The following is a 21802-nucleotide window of genomic DNA, read 5'->3' as shown; positions in this document are numbered from 1 at the left end:
CAGTCACTGTCCATTCACCCACGGGGAGTGGGATAGTCCTGTCACCACAGAGGACCCCAGAGCTCAGGGAATAGGCAGGGTTAAGGGGTAAATTTTGCTGATGGACACAGTTGGGTGCGCCGACGTCTGACTATCGAACCTTAGGCCAGTTCCTAACCCAGAGGTTTCTCAGCCAGGTCCCCAGTGTGGCCCCTTCTTACCTACTGTGGCACCCTGGGTGGGAACTTCTGGGCAACATGTTCCCAAGAGTGGGCAGTACAACTTGTCACCCCTGGGAGTGCTGGGGCCTTCCAGGACTGTGGTTGTAGCCTCAGGTGCAGCATGGGGCTGTCTGTCTGTTTGCTTAAAGAGGGGTCCACTGAGCAACTATTGCTTCTGAAAAGGTGTGCTAGGGAGGTCAGAAGAGAGCACAGGAGCCCCCAGCACCCCAGAGTATTCCCTTGAGCACCGTCTCCAAGCATAGAACCAGGAGAAATATCTGAGCATGGCCGGATGTAATCCGGATACATTAAAAAAAAATAATAATGGGTGGGCTACTAACAAAGCCAAAAGATTTTAGAAATCTGCAGGTAGGACTCAGCAAGAACTGAGTTAATCCACATTAAGCATGGAGCCTGGGCAATGGGAGACCTGGGGCTCCCCTTGCAGACTGGGCCAGCCTCTGTGTTCTGAACAGCTGGCATTTGGAGTGCCCACTGTTGGCAGGACCCCCGCCCATCCTCACCTGACCCTTCCATGAGATTCCCTGCTCCCCAAAATCTGTGAGAAGGCCCCAGTGAGGGGGCACTGTCTGGTGATTTAAGGGAGGCAAAGAAACCAGAGTTAGAGACTGTCTGGAGAACGCCAGCAGCGCTTGGGGCAGGCGCTGAGCAGGGGCGGGCACAGATTGTGGCTCCGGCAGCTGGCGCCTGCCTCGGTGACATTTCGGGGAGAGAACACTGGAGGAGGAGCAGGCTGGGGTGCAGGCTGGGCGGGGCCGCTCAGCTGCCTGCTGGGGGTGGGGTGGGGAGGGAGGAGGGGAGCCCTGCCACCTGCCCTTACCACAGCTTCCCAGCATCCGTTGCAGTTTGTGGGTGCACCCCACGTGTCGGACCTTTCTAGGTTTTCATTCTGTTCTTTATTGCAGGGGAGGGAAGTTTGGGTCACACTCAGCTGTGCTTACTCTTGGCTCTGTGCTCAGGAGTCACCCCTGGCAGTATTTGGGGACACATGTGATGCCAGGGATCAAATTAGAGTCAGCTTTGTACAAGCTGGCATCTTCACCCCTCCACTTTTTCACTGACCTCTTGAGTTATTTTTATTCTCAAGAACCTTTCTGAGACCTAAAGATCACAGCCACCTGAGGGGAGACTGGGGGCTCTGTGGCAAGGGTCTTACCCTCCTTCCAGTGATCCAAGGCTTATGCAGGCACTCAGTGAGCTCCTGGGGAGCCTCTGGGGACTGGTTATAGTAACCCAACTTTCTTTTTATTTATTTGAGGGGATTTGAGTCACACCCGGCAGCACTCAGGGCTTACTCCTAGCTCTGCACTCAGAAACTGCTCCTGGCAGGCTCGGGGGACCATATGAGGTGCTGGGGATTGGACCTGGGTCAGCCGCTTGCAAGGCAAACAAATGCCCTCCCTGTTTTGCTATCGCTCCAGCCCCTGTAGCCCAGCTTTTTTGAGGGCAGAGGGAGACACCAAAGCACAGTATCTGGACAGGCAGGGTTCCCCCCGCCCCCAGGAGGGACTCCCAGCTGGAAGAGGAAGACGTCACGGTCCATTTAGTCCATCAGTGGCCTTGGATGACTCAGGCCATGTTATCACCACCCCAACCGCTTTGAATCCTCCTGCAATGGCTTCCTTCTATGCCATTGTGACCCATCTTCCCTTGTTACAGTCTTATAGCCCCCTCCCAGGGCCTCAGTGCCCCCCTGGCCAAGCCTTCCAGGGTATAGCAGCTGTGAGAGCTCCAAGGCAGGCTGTGAGGAGTTAAGGGTAGAGGGCTGGGAGAAGTGGGTTAGCTTCTATAGAAAGGATTCTATAGAAAATATATAGACATGGAGCCGGAGAGATAGCATGGAGGTAAGGTATTTGCCTTTCATGCAGAAGGTCATCGGTTCGAATCCCGGCATCCCATATGGTCCCCCGTGCCTGCCAGGAGCTATTTCTGAGCAGATAGCCAGGAGTAACCCCTGAGCGCCGCCTGGTGTGGTCCAAAAAACCAAAAACCAAAAACCAAAAAAAAAAAAAAGAAATTATATAGACAGTATTCTATAGAAATACTGTCTCCAGTTCTCTGAAGCTAATTTCTCTCTCTCTCTTTCTCTCTCTCTCTCTTTCTCTCTCTCTCATACACACACACACACACACACACACACACACACACACACACATATCTCAGCTAATTTCACCCTTTTTATTGATGGTCTCATACAACCTGTGAGCTGGGCCTATACCAATTCTCCCAGATGGCATTTTTTTCTTTCCTTTTTTAAGAAGGGCCACACCAGGCAAAGTTTATTATGTACCAGCTGGTAGTGTGAGTGCTGGTTGGAGGTCACACCCAGTAGTGCCCAGGGGTCATTCGGTACCCAGGATCAAAGTAAAGGTGCCCTGCATGTGAGCCATCTCCCCAGTCCCCAGTGGCATTTTCAGGTGTCCTGTGGCATGAAGTTCTTTCTTCCAATTTGACAAGTTATTTTTCTCTAATAGGGAGTTAGAGAGAAGAAAGGCCATAGGATATCCCATGGAATTACTCTCTGGGGACCAAGGATAGGACACAGGCAGCCAAGTGCATTTCTAACAGCAGCCTGGGCATGAGTTCAAGTCTTCGAACTTCACAGTCCACCTGCCCAGCATCAGCAAATACCCTGGTGACCTTAACATTGAACCATTAGGCTAGTACCACCAGACTAAACATTGGAATGATCCCAGACCTCCCCAATAGGGCTGAGTTTGGTCCCTATAAAAATATTTTGAAGGGGAGCCAGAGCGATAGCACAGTGAGTAGAGCGTGTTTGCCTTGCACAAGATCCCCAGTATCTTATATGGTCAGAATCTGCCAGGAGTAATTTCTTTTTTTTTTTTTTTTTTTTTTGGTTTTTGGTTTTTGGGCCACACCTTGCGGTACTCAGGGGTTACTCCTGGCTGTCTGCTCAGAAATAGCTCCTGGCAGGCACAGGGGACCATATGGGACACAGGGATTTGAACCAACCACCTTTGGTCCTGGATCGGCTGCTTGCAAGGCAAACACCGCTGTGCTATCTCTCCAGGCCCTCTTTTTTTTTTTTTTTCTTTTTTTTTTTTTTTGGGGGGGGGCATACCCGGCGGTGCTCAGGGGTTACTCCTGGCTATCTGCTCAGAAATAGCTCCTGGCAGGCACGGGGGACCATATGGGACACCGGGATTTGAACCAACCACCTTTGGTCCTGGATCGGCTGCTTGCAAGGCAAACGCCGTTGTGCTATCTCTCCGGGCCCTCAGGAGTAATTTCTGAGCAGAGCCAAGAGTAACCCCAGAGGGGCCGGAGAGATAGCATGGAGGTAAGGTGTTTGCCTTTCATGCAGAAGGTCATTGGTTCGAATCCCGGCGTCCCATATGGTTCCCCGAGCCTGCCAGGAGCAATTTCTGAGCCTGGAGCCAAGAGTAACTCCTGAGCACTGCCAGGTGTGACCCAAAAACCAAAATAAAAGAGTAACCCCAGAGCACCACTGGGTGTGACCCCAGAACAAAACTAAAACAAGGGTCCGGAGCTGTGGTGCAAGCAGTAGGGTGTTTGCCTTGCATGCGCTAACCTAGGATGGACCACGGTTCGATCCCCCGGCATCCCATATGATCTCTCAAGCCAGGAGCGGTTTCTGAGTGCATAGCCAGGAGTAACCCCTGAGCATCACCGGGTGTGGCCCAAAAAGAAAAAAAAAAATCCCAAAAACCACATAAATATTTTGGAAGGGCTAGAAAAATAGTACAATGGGTAGGGCACTTGCCTTGCATATACTGATCTCTATCCCTGGTACCTCATGATCTCACCAGGAGTAAAACAAAAACAAACATTTTGGAGGACCTGAGAGGCTAAAGTGCTTGTCTTACATGTAGCAGACCCTGGTTCGATCCCCAAAGCACCATCATCAGTGATCCCTGAGCACCACTGGGGTCACTCCTGAGCTCAGAGCCAGAAATAGTCTCTGAGCCCCATTGGTGTGGCTGCAAAACCAAATACTTTTGGAGTACTAAGGCAGTACCAGAGACACTTACTGACTCAATTCTTGGCTTAGGGCTATGGCTAAGAGGAGATAAGAAAGTAAGGTAGAGAGAGCACTTCCTGCCCATGCATGAGGTTGTGGGCCACCCTGCCACCACCACCACCCCCCATTAAAATGAAGGGCTGGGGAATAGTACAGGGGGTAGGACATTTGCCTAACATACAGCTGACTTGGGTTCAATCCCTGAAACCCAATATGTTTTCCTGAGACCTGTTAGGAGTGATCTCTGAGCACAGAACCAAGAGCCATGAACATAACTGTGTCTAGCCCCCAAAACAAAATAATGTGAATAAAAAGAAAGACACAGTGTTCATCATTATCATCATCATCATCATCATCATCATCATCATAAGTTCATAATGTCTTGTATGTGTGAGACTGGGGTTCCAAATGGGTATAACCCCTTAAGAATCTCCCACTGTATTTTTGTGGCCTTAGTTTAATTAATTAATTATTTAAATAATTTTTAAAAGTTACTTAGGCCATGCTACTTAGGTAGCATGGAGGTAAGGTGTTTGCCTTTCATGCAGAAGGTCATCAGTTCGAATCTGACTTCCCATATGGTCCCCTGTGCCTGCCAGGAGCAATTTCTGAGCATGGAGCCAGGAGTTTCCCCTGAGCACTGCCGGGTGTGACCCAAAAACCACACACACTCACAAAAAGTAAAAACAAAAGTTACTTAGGCCATATCCAGCAATACTCTGGGGTCTCTTCTGGCTCTGCACTCAGGAATAACTCTGGGCAATGCACAGGGGACTATATAAGATGCTGGGGATCGAACCGAGGTTGGCCATGTGCAAATTCTCTACCTGCTCATACTATCGCTCCTGCCCTAATTTAATTAATTATTTACTTGATTAATTTTCCCCTTTATTTTTTTTAAATATGGAACGCTTCACGAATTTGCGTGTCATCCTTGCGCAGGGGCCGTGCCAATCTTCTCTGTATCGTTCCAATTTTAGTATATGTGAAATGTTAAGGTACACCTGGCCATGCTCAGTACACACTCCTATCTCTGCTTTCAAAAACCACTCCTGGAGGGGCCAGAGAAATAGCACAGCAGGAGGGCATTTGCCTTGCACATAGTTGATCCAGAACGGATGGCATCCCATATGGTCCCCCATGCCAGGAGCGATTTCTGAGTGCAGAGCCAGGAGTAACTCCTGAGCGCCGCCAGGTGTGACCCAAAAAAAATACAAAAAATAAAAGCACTCCTGGAGGGACCCTATATGGTATCAGGGGCCAAACCTAGGTTGGATACAAGCCAGACAAGTGCCTAAACCCTGTACCTTGTCCCTGAGCAGGAAGGAGTTACTCCCGGATAGGTGCTTGGGACCCGGGTTCATTCCTGGTGGCTCTCTAGGGACCCTACTGTGCTGAAAATCAAATCTGAGGAACCCCAAACAGCCCCCACTTTTTATTACCACTATTCTTCCCTTGTTGTAGAAGCAGTGGGTAAGGTGCTCCCACTTTCATCTGTGGCGCTCAAAGCTCAGCTGGAGTGCTCACTGCATATGAGTAGCGTGAGACTTATATCCACACTCAGTGTGGCCTCAGGTTATCGCTGTGGTAGTCATGCACAGGGGGCATTTCCTGCTGGTAGTACTCTCAACTCTTGTTTTATTTATTTTTGGTTGGAGGGGGCTCAGACCCAGTGGTGCTCAGAGCTTACTCCTGGCTCTGCACTCGGAAATCACTTTTGACAGGGCTCAGGGAACCATATAGGATGCTGGGGATAGAACCTGGGTCAGCCTCATGCAAGGCAAATACCCTTTCTGCTGTGCTATTGCTTTGATCCCATCTCTCACCTCTTCTCAGCTGTGGTTCTTGCTGACGCTGGTAACGCCTTTGCCATGACCTTCCTACATTCTTGCCTGACTGGGCTGCCACTAGAAACCACTTTTGTAGATGGTTGGGTTGCATTGGTTTCAGGACCACAGCTGACAATGCTCAGAGATTAGTCCTGATTATGTGCTCAGGAATGACCCCTGGCAATAGTTGGGGGACCATATATGGTGCCAGGGAGCTGACTGGGAAGGGGAAGTTGTGGGATGTAAAGCTAGTGCCTTGGCTCCCAATCATTTTTTCAGCCTAGAAATCACTTTTAGGGGCCGGAGTGATAGCACAGCAGTAGGGCATTTGCCTTGCATGCGGCCAACACAGGACCGACCCCAGTTGGAATTCTGGCATCCCATATGGTCCCCCCACCACCAAGCCTGCTAGGAGCGACTTCTGAGCGCAGAGCCAGGAGTAACCCCTGAGCACCACCGGGTATGACCTCTAAACTCCCCCCAAAATAGAAATCACTTTTAGATCCCTGAATTAATTCAGTGGATTTATCACGAGGAGTTGCCAGAATCATCCCTATCACATGCAGCAAGTTCACTGGGGCCTCTGAGCCCATGAGCAGATGCTTACAGGAAACACCCCAAGCCCCTGTGCTATTCCTTGGAGCCCTGAAAAAAATATATATGATTGGGGGGGGGGTGCTTGGTTCTGGGCTCAGTCATGCTAAGGGATCAGTCTCAGTGGTATGTGGCTATCACTATGTGCTGAGGATCGATCCCACGTTGGCTGAGTGCAGGACTGTCACCTTCCCCACTATATTATCTCTCCTTCCCTTACCTGATTGAACTTTAAGTTGTTTGAAAATGAGAACCAGTGGGACCCAAGGAGGGCATGGTAACCCCTTTTTTTGTTTTTTGTTTTGGTTTTGGGGTCACACCCAGCAGCACTCGAGTTACTCCTGGCTCTGCACTCAGAAATCGCTCCTGGCAGGCACGGGGGGATGCCAGGATTCGAACCACTTTCCTGTATGCAAGGCCTTACCTCCATGCTATCTCTCTGGACCCCCCCTTTGTTTTTGTTTGTTTGTTTGTTTTTGTTTTTTGGCTTCACCCAGCCAGGGTTACTCCTGGCTCTGGGCTCAGAAATCGCTCCTGGCAGGCTCAGGGGACCATATGGATGCGGGGGATCAAACCTGGGCCCGTCCTGGATAAGCTGCATGCAAGGCAAATGCCTTACTGTATTGTGCTACCACTCCAGCCCCAGGATGGCTCCTTTGGAAGGCCCCGGAGTCATCGTGGAAGAGAGATGTTGGAATCATAGTGTACCAGAGCATGCATAAGAGGGGGTTCCACTAATATGGCTGCAGGTTTAGCTGGGGCAGCAGGGAGAGGGGTTACCCTATCATAGGAAGAAAATAGGCAGAGCAGTCATGTCACATGTGAGTGTCTTGTGGGAAATACTGAAGCGTACATTCATGCATTTGAACTCGGCCCCCACAGATGGGCACTGGGATGGTTTCCAGTAGTTGCAAGGGTGTCAGCAGCCCGGTTGCGGAATGGAGTGGTGAGGGGCAAAGTTCCTGTAGGAGCCATTCCAAGAAACAGAAGTGCTGGGTCAAAGGGTACAAAAGCTATTTTAGAGTCTCCTGCCAAATGACTGTTCAAAAATGTTCTGCCAATTTATATTCCCACCAAAGTGCACAAAATGTCAAATGTCCCCCATGCACTTGCCAGCAATGGGTATTATTAATCTCTCTTTTTTTTTTTTTTTTTTTTAAGATGAACTTTGCCAATTGAGAGGCCAAAAATAATTTCCTGGTGTTTTAACCTAAATTGAACACTAAGTAACTGCCTATTAATCCCCACAGAGCAAGATGGGACGGAGCAAACTCCTTTCTGTGGTTTTGTTTTGTTTTGTGTTTTGTTTTTGGGCCACACCCAGCACAATGCTCTGGAGTTACTCCTGGCTCTTCACTCTGGAATCATTCCTGGAGGTGCTCAGGAGACCATATGAGTGCCAAGGATTGAACCTAGGTGGCTATGTGCAAATACCCTACCCACTGTGCTGTCCATCCAGCCCCTGCCATGTCATTTCTGTCGCCAAATCACCATTTGGCTTTTCCCTGCTTTGACTGATAGGGCTTAGTGGGGCTGACGTGGGCGTGCAACTGAGGCCATCCGGGCCCACCCGGGACTTAGCCTGGGCCTAACTGCTGTGGTTCCGCCCTCAGATCCGGATCCGGCTGCAAGATGAGAACTGACTCATTTGATGGCCAGCAGCATGTCCTGTTGGCTCACTGACCTAAGCAGTCAGGGCCATCTCAGCAGACAGCTCAGATCAGCCCCTTCTCTCCCAGGAGAATTGTCGCAAAGCAAGCCCTCATCCTTTGGGGACATGACAGATACTGGTGCCGCTGCGCCTGGCCTGAAAGGAGTAGAATACTGATCTCAGCTGCCCGGTGACCTATGTGGCCCAACAGGAAGCAGATGGATCTGGAAGATGGGGTAGAGATGGGAGTGGGGGTGCACTCCCTGTTGACAGGGAGTTTGAGCTACAGCTCATAAGACCCTTTTTCTCCATCAGAAGCTTAAGTACCTATCTTCCTCCTGCCCGAGGATGCCACCCACCTATCCTGGCAGCAGAAAAATGGATCAGATTATGTACACAGCCTGGGACAGTAAACCCACACTTGTTCCCAGTCAGGGTCCTGTCTGTCCAACAAAGAAGAAAAATGTATTCAAAAACAAACAAAAAACTATTACAAGGGCTGGAGCTATATAGTACAGCAGGGTGGAGTGGAGGCTGCTTGCCTTGCACACGGCCAACCCCAATTCTATCTCCGGCATCCCATATGGTCCCCTGAGCTCTCCAGGAATGATTTCTGAGTGCAAAGGCAAGAGTAACCATTCAGCACTGCCTGGTGTGGCCCAAAATAAAACAAAACAAAATCCAGCCACTTAGCAGTGCTCAGAACTTAGTACTGGCTCTATCCTCAGGACCATATGGGGTGCCAGGGATCGAACGCTGGTTGGCCACATCTGAGGCAAGCAGACCCCAAGGTGTGTGACATGCAGAGGAGACCAGCGACACTCACTGCAGACCCCAGGGCTCTGGAGCGAACTGCTCCCTCCCAAAGCCCACAGATCTCTCTTGGGCCCAAGTGCAGCAGAGTGACCCCGAGGCCTGAGCCTACCTGAGACCCAGAGGGACGCCGCCGGGCTCCCAGCAGAACTGTGAAATGGCCAGAGATCAAATTGGCTTTGAGGCCAGAACGCTTCGCTGGCTTCTGAAGTCTGGAGAGAGTTCAGACAATAAAAACCTAGACAGATGGGCCTGGCGGCGAAAGCTGCGGTTGGGCAGGACTTAGCTTGGAGGGGGTGCAGTTTGTTCTCTTGGGCTTTGGGGAGGTAGCCAAGCCAGGCCGGAAGTGGCTGCGTCACTAATTCATCTCTGCAAAGATGAAGCTACTAGAAACTTGAAGGGAGTGCTCAGTCCCTGAGTGGGGGCTGCTTGCTGGCTGCTGATGGTGTCTCGGGCAGCGATGCTGGTTCTGCTGGAAGCTACAAACTGGCTTCTTGTTCTCCAGGGTTGCAGCTTTGCGCCTCCCTCTAGCTCCCCCTGTTGGCAGAATCTGGCCACGCAGGACGTCAGCTGCACCGGAACTGCAGGGAGCCAGTGTAGGAGGGAGTAGTGGGTGGGCTTGGAACTGAGGGCCCTATGGAAGGGTTTTGATTGGTTTTCAGGCACTGAGATGACCCCTTTGATATTTCTGCAATGGCTGGTCGTGTGGATTTTTCCAAATGTTATTGCAAAGATGAAATGACTGTGAAGGGAGGGAATTCCCTTTTCTCTAAGTCCACTAGGAAGGAAGAGGAGGTAGGAGGGAACATTGGAAAGTCTTGAGAGAAGTAACAAGCATCATCTAAAAAAAAAAGTAGGGCCATGCCCAGTGATAAGGAGGGGTCCAGAGGGCCACTCTCAGTAGTACTCAGCCTGTTGGCCAGACCTGAGGGCCAGTACATGGGAGGTCAGGCCTTCACATATGCAAGGCTTGTGCTCTATCACATAACTATTTTTCTTTTTGGGGTGCAGAGCCTACCTTGTGGTCCTCAGGGGTCACCTGACTCTGTGCTTCAGGGTCATTCCCTGCAGTGCTTGGAACCCATATGTGGTGTCTGGGATTGAACTGGGGTGCAGTGCATGCAAAAAGAGAGCTCTTTATCCCCTGGACTAGCTCTCTGTTTTTTTGTTTGTTTGTTTTGTTTTTTTGCATGTACTGACCACATACAGTGATGCTCAGGGGTTTGTATGTGGTGCTAGAGATCATCTTGCAGTTGGCCACATTCAAAGCAAGAGCCTTAATCCCTGTATTATCTCTCTGGTGTCCAACTGCAGAGTTATTATGGGACTTAAACCCAAATCTGACAGCCTCTCCCCAGTGCCACAGCTGGAACTGGCATTTCTGTACCAACCTCGACCTTGGACTTCGATCTCAGGAAGGCCTGGTCCCAGCACCCTGTATGCTTCTACATTCCATTCTGTTGTCTGAGAGTAGCACCAAATCCCTTCTCTTGCCTGCAGTACCTTCACACCCCCCACTTCAGGGTCAGGGACTGGCTCCCAGATCTCCCACTGCATTCAGGCCTAGGCTTCTTCTGACACAGGGCTATGGCTGGTTCTGCCAACCTTCCTTTCATTGCCCCCTTCCACCTGGCATCCTGGTCTCTCTTTGCTGCTCTGTTTCTGGAACCAGACTGGGGACTGCTGGGAGTGAGCTTCAGGAAAAGACAGGAAGGCCTATGGTCACAATAGGTACCACAGGCAGCCAGCTCTTGTCCTAACAGAATAGTGTAGGCTGAGATCATCTGTTTGTCTCTGTGCCCAGGTGGGCCAGACCAGGGCCCCGAAGGGCGACTAACCTGGGTGTGTGTGAGGGGCTCTTCCTATCCCATCTCCACTCAACCACCCTGTTCGCTCATGTAGGAGGCTGGGGAGCACTTGAATTCACTCATGAGAACTGCACCTCATGGCCTAACATGCCCCACTCAAGATGGCACCTATTGGCCCCATAACATTGGGGAAACAGTTACAAACTGTGAATTCTTCAGGGGGAGGGCATGAGCATCCTGTTGGTAGCAGTGGGGGATAAGGCTGGAAAGTGGGGTGCGAGCAGGGAAGTGGAACACCTTGTGGGCCAGGCAGCAAAGTTGTTTCAGATTTGAGGGGTGGTGATCTCCCAGATGGAAGGTTTGGAGGAAATCTTTGTGTGTTTTATTTTATTGGGGAGTTTGTGCTCTACTCAGAGCTGATGCCTGCCTCTGACCTCAGTGCTCACCTAGCAGGACTCAAGGGAACCATTATGTGGCCAACCTGGGTCAGCCATGTGCAAGGCGAATGTGCTCCCTGCAGGGTGATATCTTCAATGATGGGACTTGACAGGGCAGTGAAGAAGGCAGGGGGTGGGCAGGCAGGAAAGAGCCTCTGAAAACTGAATGTCACCCACAGTGTTCATGTGCCTTCTCTCAGTCGCTCTCTCTAATTGCTGTCTGTCCCCTGTGTCCCCCACCCCTATCCCCCACTTTCTCTCCAGCAGAAGGCAGACCTGGCGGTGGCCGCATTCACCATAACAGCCGAGCGGGAGAAGGTCATTGACTTCTCCAAGCCCTTCATGACTTTGGGGATCAGCATCCTGTACCGTGTGCACATGGTAAGGTCTCCCTGAGGTGCGGGGTCAGGTGGGCAGGTGGAAAGGGGTGTCCTCCCCTCACCAACTCTCCCTTCAGGGCCGCAAGCCCGGTTACTTCTCCTTCCTCGACCCCTTCTCCCCTGCTGTGTGGCTCTTCATGCTTCTCGCCTACCTGGCCGTCAGCTGCGTCCTTTTCCTTGCTGCCAGGTAAGTGCTGGGTTTGAGTCTCCTACCCCATCTCAGATGCCCATGGAGGGGGAGGTCCTCTGCTTTTGGGGCCTGGGGGTTCACTCTCCTCTGCCCCCAAATTTTATGTCTCAGAGCCAGAGCAATAGCAAAGTGGGGAGAGCTCTTGCTTTGCACGCAACTGACCTGAGTTTGATCCCTGACATCCTATATGTGGTTTCCTGTGCCCCCAGGAGTGATCCCTGAGTGCAGAGCCAGCAGTAAGCCCTGTACATCATCGGGTGTGGCTCCCCAAAACAAAACAAAGAAAAAAACCACAAAAACTGTGTCTTTTCACAGGCTGAGCCCCTACGAGTGGTATAACCCCCACCCGTGCCTGCGGGCGCGCCCCCACATCCTGGAGAATCAGTACACGCTGGGCAACAGCCTCTGGTTCCCCGTGGGGGGCTTCATGCAGCAGGGCTCAGAGATCATGCCCCGGGCACTGTCCACGCGTTGTGTCAGCGGAGTCTGGTGAGTGTCTGTTGGGGTGGGGGGGCTCCACAGTGCAGACGGGTCTGTCAGCCTCCTCTTCCCCAGCTATGGCACCCCGGGGGAATGTCACATCCCTCTCTGCCTCAGGCCTCCCCTGAGGTGGATTAAGAAGGCCTGGGTCTGGGTAGCTCAGACCAGTGGCTCTTTACACTTTTAATTTGGCTCTTCTGTGTGCCGGGAGGCCACTCCAGGAGTCAGGACTCTGCTCCTAGCCTCTGTCAGTGCACGCCCTGTGTGGCTCTCAAAATAAATTTCAATCATGGTTTTGGCGAGATTTGGCTCAGTTGAAAAAATAGGTTGCCGACCACTGGCTCAGACCATACAATATGGATGTCGCTTCGCCAACTTTGCCTCAGTTGCCCAAGTCCCCTTGGAACCAGTAACTTGGATGGGACTTTTGTGGGGAGGGTTGAGGCCACACTGGATGGTGCTCGAGCTGTTCCTGCTGGGTGGTGCTCAGGAGGGACCTTCACAGTGCTCAGGGGACTGAATCAGACTAGGCATAGCAGCATATAAGGCAAGTACCACCCTGTGCTGTTTCTCCCTGGCCCTATGGAAAGAACTTATTTTGTTCCCCCAGCATATTCCCAGAGGTGGGTGTCAAAAAGGATACTCTGACAAGTAGTGTCTGTTTGGGCCAGTGTTTTCTTTTTCCTTTCCTTTTTGATTTTTGAGCCACATCCGGCAGTGCTCAGGGATTACTCCTGACTCTGCGCTAAGAAATCACTCCTGGCAGTGTTCAGGGGACCATATGGGGTGCCAGAGATTAAAACCCAGTCAACTGTGTGCAAGGCAAGCACCCAACTCGCTGTGTTATCGCTCCTGTCCCAGCCCTTTTTTTTCCCCCTTACCCTTTGCTGTTGTGATATTGAGGGGAGGGGTGGTCTTGTCACTCCTGGGTGTGTTGCTCACACTGGGCTGGACACTCACCAGGGAGTCATGCAGGGGTAAGTTGTAACACTCACATACTCAACCATGGAGCTTTAGCTGTGCTTGACCATGTTTGCCAGGGTTCACACACCTCTAAGTGTCTGTACTTCCCTGGGACAGGGGGGTGGGGGTCTAAGGATGGCCACACACTTCATTGTGGCAAGCAAACACTCTGGTGGTGATGCACTTGGAAAGCATTGTGGCCCCAGGAACCACTGACAGCAGCTCAGGATCATGCCCAGTTCGTGGGCAGCACTAGGGACAGAACTAAAAACCTGAGGCTGGGGATATAGTATAGTGGGGAGGGGGTTTGCCTTGCATGTGCTTGACTTGGATTTGATCCCTGGCATCCTATATGGTTCCCAAGTCTGCCAGGAGCAATTTCTAAGTGCAAAGCTAGAAGTAACCAACCATAAGCGCTGCGTGTGGCCCCAAAACAACAACAACAACAACAACAAAACAGCAACAGGGCTGCCATGTTAGTTCAGACACTGCATGTGTCTCAGCCAGGTGTTTGGAAATGTTCTCCCCCCATTAGCAATGAGATCTAAGCCCGGAGATTCGCCAATAGATGCAGAGTCAGGCAGAGCCCTCTACCTTCCCTATAGTCTCGTGGCCTACTCCCCATTCTGTCCCCAACTTGGGGTTCTCCTTCCTCCTCCCCTGCTCCAGCAGGCCAACTGAGCCCAGGCACTGCCCAGCCCCTCCCTAGACCAGACACTCCCCAGGAAGTGAATCCTAGGACCAGGGGGCCTAGGAGTCTGGGCTCAGGAAGGATAAAAGAGAAATAGAATGTCATCCTCCTGAGAAAAAGAGAGTTGATGATGGATAAACACAGGGAGGTTGCTTTACTTACCAATTTTGTAAGGTTTTGGAGCCACACCCAGTCATGCTCAGGGGTTACTCCTGGCTCTGTGCTGCTGGCAAGCTCATGGGACAATATGGGCTGCCGGAGAGATTGAACTTGGGTCGGCCACATGCAAGGCAAGCGTCATCCCCACTTTGCTATCACTCCAGTCCCAGCAAGTTGCATTTTATACTGAGATGGACTGTCTGATAGAGATCGGTGGCTCCAGTTAGATGTTCCACAGCTCTTTCCCCTCTGGTAAAACCAGCTGCCACTGGGACATCCTTGGCATGTGCCCACCTCTGGCTCTGAAACTTTGGCATCTGGGGTGTCTTTATTTTCTTTTCTTTTCTTTTTTTTTTGGTTTTTGGGCCACACCTGGTGACGCTCAGGGGTTACTCCTGGCTATGCGCTCAGAAGTCGCTCCTGGCTTGGGGGACCATATGGGATGCCGGGGGATCGAACAGTAGTCCGTCCTAGGCTAGCGCAGGCAAGGCAGGCACCTTACCTCTAGCGCCACCACCCGGCTCCGGGTGTCTTTATTTTCACAGCTGTAGAATTGGCGATTCTTCAGAGTGAGCCAAGTCTTTGCTCATGTTCATGCTGGCCAGGCTGAGTGGTTCAGAACCACCACAGGGGATCACCTTCCTGACCAGATATCAGTTAAACATGGGGATTGGACCCCCAGGAGTGGTTCCGGAGTGCAGAGCCAGCAGTTACCTGTTAGACGTGACCCCAAAACAGACAAACTCATGGAATTCAGGGATGAAACTAAAGCTTTGGGGCAGAATTCCCAGCTTAACTCCTTTGCTCCTGTTCCCTTTCTCCATTCCCCATTCTCTACTCTATCCCTACCACACTTCTCTCTCTCTCTCTTTTCCCTCTCTCCCTCTCTCTCTTCTCCCCCCCTCACACACACACACACACACACACACACACACACACACACACACACACACACACACACACGGCACTCCCAGCTATGCTCAGGCTCACTCTATGCTAGAGCTTAGAGGGCTTGGATGTGTCTCCAGGTTGGCTACATGCAAGGCCAGAGCCTTCCCCATAGTACTGGCTCTGGCCCTTCTGGCTCTCACTTTTCTTCACCCCTATGTCCAGTCACCCCTTCAACAGATGTTTGAGCAGGCACTTATTCCAAACGTCACCCTAGCCCAGGATTCTGTACAATGGGCATGGTGATGGGCTCTGGGGTGTGGGCCCCCATCCTGGGGGACACACCTATCTCTGAACAGCCATGGCCTGACCATACCTCCTTTTTAAGGCCCTTTACTTCCAGAACTCCCCACCCATCACTGAGGTGGTTCCTTCAGAACAGTCCTATTTTAGGACCCCATTTCTTTTGTTAGTTTTTGGTTTTTCGGTCACACCTGGCAGTGCGCAAGGTTCACTCCTGGTTGTAAACTCAAGAATTGCTCTTGGTGTTGCTCAGGGAGCCATTTGGGATGCCGGGGATTGAACCTGGCTTGGATGCATGCAAGGTAAAAAAGCCTTACCCACTGTGTTATTGTTCCAGTCTCAGGACCCTGTTTCAGAGGTGATGCCTGACCTCAGCTTTCCACCCTTGAGTGTCACCATGACAGGGTGCCCCTTGACCCTCGTTTCCTGGCTGCCTCCTTTCACCTCTTCCCATCTACCAGGTTGTCTGCTCAGCTAGGCTCTCCTTCGCCATGGCCCTAAAGGCTCTGTCATTCTTTCTTCATTGGCAAGAGAGCTCCAAACTTCAGCCTGGCTTCTCCCCAACTCCTGTTTACGATGAACCTTCTCCTACTGTCTCCAATCCACCCTGTTTGCCAGCCTTCTAGAATCTCCTGGAGAAATCTTCTGTTACTTCCCTGGTGGTATTTCAAACACCATTTGAGCCTTTGTAGGCTGCATGGTGCTCAATCAGATCCTGATACACAATAGCACAGGTGTGAGTGAAGTGGCTGAGTTCCAGTGAAAACTTTTTTGGGGGCCGGAGAGATAGCATGGAGGTAAGGTGTTTGCCTTTCATGCAGGAGGTCATCGGTTTGAATCCCGGCGTCCCATATAGTCCCCCGTGCGTGCCAGGAGCAATTTCTGAGCCTGGAGCCAGGAATAACCCCTGAGCACTGCCGGGTGTGACCCAAAAACCAAAAAAAAAAAAAAAAAAAAAAAAGAAAACTTTTTTGGGAGGAGGGCAGGACACTAGCCCAACAAGCTGGAGCAAGGCTTTCATACAGGAACCCCAGGTTTGATCTCTGACACCCATAGTCCGCTGAGCACTGCTGGGAGTTAACACCCCCCCCCAAAAAAAAAAACAACAAATAATAATTAAAAGAGCAATGGGCTGGAGAGAGATAGTGCAGGGGTTAAGAAGTTTGCCTGTCATGCAGCTGACCTGTTAAACTCCAGCATCACATGTGGTCCCCTGAGAGCCATGAGGGTTGACCCCTGAGCATAGAGCCAAGTCCCTGAATACCTTCAGATCTGGCCCAGCCCCTAAATAAAGTTGGAACCAGAGCAATAATATAGTAGGTAGGGCATTTACCTTACATGCAGCTGACCCAGGTTAGATCCTCAAAATTCTGTGGTCCCCTGAACCCTCTAGGAGTGTTCCTAGAGTCAGGAATAAGCCCTGAACTCTGCTGGGTGAGGTCCAAAAACAAAAAAGTTAGTATGGAAATCATTTCTTAATTTATGGATTGTACAAAGCGAAGTCCCAGTTGATACCATTGGCCGTTATTTTTTTTTCTGATAGTTTTTAGAAAAAAAAATTATTTTTAAAGTTTTGGGGGAGGCCACACCCGTTGATGCTCAGGGGTTACTCCTGTCTATGCACTCAGAAATCGCTCCTTGCCTGCGGGGACCATATGGGATGCCAGGGGATCGAACCAGGATCCATTTTAGGCTAGGCTTGAAAGGCAGATAGAAGCCTTACAACTTGCACTACCGCTCTGGCCCCATTTTTTTTTAACAGTGTGATTTTACCAAATTGTTTATAATAAAGTCATTTCAGGCATTAAACATTCAAACACCAGTCCCATCACTCTCGTAACCTTCCCTTCACCAGTGTCCCTAATCTCTGACCCATCACCCTTGCCTGCTTCCATGCAGGCAGAAACAAATTTACTTTATATTGTTTGTTACAATACAAAGGCAAATGGAATTGTCAAAGCTTAGGTCAACAAGGGTCAATATGAAATAATTGTTTATATCTAGGTCTTACTAAAGTCATTTAGTAACCTTAGTAACATTTAGTAACCTTAGGTGTCTAAGGATTTACTGGCTGGGGTTGGTGCTAGCAGAACCTTGTGTGTTGCTGTTTAGGCTCATTGAGCTAGGAAGACTTCTGTAACTTTCCCATCGGATTTCCTGTGATACTACGGAGCTGACACTACTATGATATTTTGAGGTGTCATGTCTATGGATCCTGAACTGTACAAGCAGATGCCTAGTTCAGCATCAAAGGATCTGAAGCAAATTTGGTGGCTTAGCACTTTGATAAGGTTGAGTTGTGGAGCTGTGCCATTTCTGTTGGAGAGTGTAGTGTAGGGTGTGGCGCAGGGCTGCTGTAATTCATGCAGAAAGAAGAATTTGCCCCCACTAATCTGAGAAAGCCCCAGAGGTATCAATTCCTAGCAGACTACCTGGGAAGAGTCTTCCTGTCATTATTTTCTTTTGGAGCTTGGTGAAGGAGCTGGGTTGTTTTTCTGCTGAGGTGTTTTTTGTCATTATTGATTTGTAAAGATTTAAATCTGTCAACTCACTGTTTGGTTTTTATTTGTCCCATCACTTCTTTGTTCCACTTTTCTTCCTTTGAGTTTACAGATTTTAGGATTCTGTTTTATATCCACTATTGACTTACTAAAAATATTTCTATGCCTTAGTGTTCTTGGTTGTTGCTCAGGGCTCATCTCTAATTTATTATAAAATACTTACAAGGGCCCAAAAGACAGTCCAGAGCTTAAGGGACTCACCTTGCATCAAGCTAACCTGTGCTTGATCCCTGACACCAAATTTGGTCTCCTGGTCCCTACCAAGAGTGACCCCTGAACACAGAGTAGGGAGTAATCCCAGATCACTGCTGAGTGGGAGTCAAAAACTAAAAACAAAATAAAGATGCTAGGGGCTAGAGAAAGAGAGAATTAGAGAGTTAGAGAATTAGTACAATGGGTAGAGCATTTGCTGGGGTTCCGTCCATACGATGCTTCCCTGAGCCTGCCAGGAGTGATTCCTGAGAGCAAAGCTAGAAGTAACCCTGAGCACTACCAGGCGTGGCCCAAAACAAAACAAAACAAAAGGTAATGGGGTCAGGGAGAGATAGCACAACACAGGCGTTTGCCTTGCATGTGGCTGACCCAGGATTGATGCTGGTTTGTTTGATTCCCGGCATCCCCTATGGTCCCCTGAGGCTGCCAGGAGTGATTTCTGAGCGCAGAGCTAGGGAGTAACCTCTGAGCATTGCCGGGCGTGACCCAAAAATGAAAAACAAAGAAAAAAGAGGTAAGATCTTACTACATTTTTCTCCCCACATTTGTGTGTGTGTATGTGTGTGTGTGTGTGTGTGTGTGTGTGTGTGTGTGTGTCCTGAACACTAAGCATGTAACTTCACCAAACTGAGCCACCTCCTTGACCCTGAGGTCTTTATCTTCCATTTACTCACAGAGCTCCATTCTGGTTGTTACTCATTTCTTCCTATACCTCCAGATTTCCATCTGGTATTATGTTCTGATGACCCGGACAGTTGCCCTTAACAGCCTGCGAAGTGCAGGTCAGCCAGCAATTAATTTGCTTTCTTTGCATGAAAAATCAATAGTGCATTATCTTCTTGGGTGGAGATGTCCCTTGGCTGGAGCTGGTAGACATTCTAGACAGACATTTGGGTCTGGCTCGCCTTTGGTTGTTCATTTTTGTTTTGAGACCACAACCAGTGGTACTCAGGCCTTAAGCCTGGCTCTGCACTCAGGAATTACTCCTGGCAGGCTTGGGAGACCATATGGGATGCTGGGGATGGAACCTCGTGTGGATCTCATGCAAGCAAGCACCTTACCCGCTGTGCTCCTTTCTTTTTGTTTTTGTTTTTGTTTTTGGGTCACACCCAGCTGCGCTCAGGGGTAACTCCTGGCTCTATGATCAGAAATCGCTCCTGGCAGGCTCAGGGGACCTTATGGGATGCCGGGATTCGAACCACCGACCTTCTGCATGAAAGGCAAACACCTTACCTCCATGCTATCTCTCCAGACCCATGTGCTCCTTTCTGACAAAATGTCTGTAACCCATCTCTGAACAAGCTCTCAGCCCTCACACCTCCCCCCAGGTGGCCTCCAAGAGTGATCTTTGGTCACATGAGTTTTTGGCAACTCACCCTAATGGGCTCATATGCATCTATCTTATATTAACTTGATTCAACTTCTTTATTTTGTTTATTTTTTTGTTTTTTTGGGGGGGGGAGGGGATCACACCCAGCAGCGCTCAGGGGTTCCTCCTGTCTCTACGCTCAGAAATCACTCCTGGAAGGCTCAGGGGACTATATGGGATGCCAGGATTTGAACCACCGTCCTTCTGCATGCAAGACAAATGCCTTACCCCCATGCTATCTCTCCAGCCCTGATTCAACTTCTTGTATCTTCAGGTTGACCATTTTCTTTTTTGTTTTTGGTTTTTGGTTTTTGGGCCACACCCGTTTGACGCTCAGGGGTTACTCCTGGCTATGCACTCAGAAATCACCCCTGGCTTGGGTAGACCATATGGGACACCGGGGGATCGAACCGCGGTCCGTCCTACGCTAGAGCTTGCAAGGCAGACACCTTACCTCTAGCGCCACCTTCCCCGTCCCAGGTTAACCATTTTCATGAGATTTCAAAAGGCAGCCTTTACTTTCTGAGACTTTTTATCTGCCAACCTTTTCCTTTCTCTTTTTCTTTTCTTTTCTTTATTTAGATTTTTTTGGTGACACCAAGTAGGCAGTGCTCAGAAGTTACACCTGGCTCTACACTCAGAAATCACTTCTGGTGATGCTCAGGGGATCATATGTGATTCTGGGTATTGAACCTGGGTTGACTGCATACAAGGAAAGCCTTACCCACTGTGCCATCACTCTGGCCCACTCTCACCTCCTTTCTGTGGCTTTAATTATGAGTGTTTGGCATTTACTGCTTAAGCCTTTGAGCTCTGTGCTCCCAGCCAAGTGTGGTCCAAGAACCAAAACAAAAAATTAAAATATTTGGGGTCAGAGAGATAACACAACGGTAGGGCATTTGCCTTGCACGCAGTCGTTCAGGATGGATGGTGGTTCGAATTCCGGTCCCCCGTGCCTGCCAGGAGCAATTTCTGAGCAGAGAGCCAGGATTAACCCCTTAGCGCCCCGCCCCCCGGGTGTGGCCCCCAAAAAAACAAACAAAAAACCCCAAAATATTTAAAATATTTTCGGGCCAGAGAGATAGCATGGAGGTAGGGCATTTGCCTTGCATGCAGGACTGTGGTTCGAATCTCGGCATCCCATATGGTCCCCCGAGCCTGCCAGAAGCGATTTCTGAGTGTAGAGCCAGGAGTAACCTCTGAGCGCTGCCAGGTGTGACCCAAAAACCAAAAAAACTTTTTTATTTTCTGGGGCCGGAGCAGTGGCACAGGTAGTAGAGTGTTTGCCTTGCATGCACCAACCTAGGACGGATCACAGTTCGAAACCCTAGTGTCCTACATGGTCCCCCAAGCCAGGGGCGATTTCTGAGCACATAGCCAGGAGTAACCCCTGAGCATCACCGGTGTGGCCCAAAAACAAAAAAAAATTATTTTCTGGGGTCACACTCAAGAGTACTCAGGGTCTCCTCTCAGTGCCTGAGGGACCATATGGTACAGGGAATCAAAGCAGAATCAGTCACAATCAACACAGGCATCTTGGGCCCAGAGAGATAGCACAGCGGCGTTTGCCTTGCAAGCAGCCGATCCAGGACCAAAGGTGGTTGGTTCGAATCCCGGTGTCCCACATGATCTCCCGTGCCTGCCAGGAGCTATTTCTGAGCAGACAGCCAGGAGTAACCCCTGAGCAACACTGGGTGTGGCCCAAAAACAAACAAACAAAAAACAAACAAACAAAAAAAACAGGCATCTTAACCCTTATATAACTATAACTACTTTAGTCCCAGTTTATCGTTGGGTTGTGGGGAGATTGAGCCAAACCTGGTGGTGTTCAGGAGCTACTCCTGGCTCAGCGCTGACAGGGCTCAAGGGATCTTATGTGATGCCAGGAATCGATCTGGAGTCAGTGAAATGCAAGAAAAAATGCCTTAGTCCCTATATTATCTCTCCAGCTCCCCCTTGTTTTGGGACCACACCTGGTGGTGCTCACAGCTTATTCCTGGTTCTGTGCTCTCAAGGTTCACTCCTGATGGGCTTAGAGTACTATAAGGGGGAACTGAGGATTGAACCCGGGTTATCCCCATGCTAGACAAACACCTAACTGCTGTACTATCACTCCAGCCCCCTAGCCCTCATTTTTTGATTGGGGGAAAATCACTGTAAATTAGTGAAAAAAAAGCTTTTTTTAAAAAACAAAACAAAAACAAAATGAAACAGCTTTTCTTTGAAAAATAGCTTTTGGGGGCTGG

At 50.0% G+C, this 21802-nt stretch overlaps 2 protein-coding genes and 1 non-coding gene across 6 annotated transcripts in view; 1 reads left to right on the top strand and 2 right to left on the bottom strand.

Annotated features, from left to right (window-relative positions):
- CIC (capicua transcriptional repressor) overlaps positions 1-21802 on the bottom strand; it is a 356202-nt gene that overhangs the window by 245608 nt on the left and 88792 nt on the right. The gene's annotated exons all lie outside the window — the stretch shown is intronic.
- The window catches only part of GRIK5 (glutamate ionotropic receptor kainate type subunit 5), a 64427-nt gene that overhangs the window by 31936 nt on the left and 10689 nt on the right, over positions 1-21802 (top strand). For 3 of the 4 annotated variants that reach the window (XM_049787145.1, XM_049787142.1, XM_049787144.1), the window contains 3 exons: positions 11624-11740; positions 11817-11926; positions 12245-12418. In XM_049787145.1, the coding sequence (XP_049643102.1) occupies positions 11624-11740; positions 11817-11926; positions 12245-12418 (401 nt within the window). The remainder of the gene's footprint in view (positions 1-11623; positions 11741-11816; positions 11927-12244; positions 12419-21802) is intronic. The other variant, XM_049787143.1, reaches the window with a different exon arrangement.
- LOC126029100 (U6 spliceosomal RNA) lies at positions 5125-5231 on the bottom strand. Its single transcript, XR_007502754.1, has one exon. It is a non-coding gene; the product is annotated as a U6 spliceosomal RNA (small nuclear RNA).

The sequence above is a fragment of the Suncus etruscus genome, chromosome 14 (genome assembly GCF_024139225.1).
Source record: "Suncus etruscus isolate mSunEtr1 chromosome 14, mSunEtr1.pri.cur, whole genome shotgun sequence".
In the NCBI taxonomy this organism is placed as follows: Eukaryota; Metazoa; Chordata; class Mammalia; order Eulipotyphla; family Soricidae; genus Suncus; species Suncus etruscus.
This window is presented reverse-complemented; position numbering and strand designations above follow the sequence as displayed.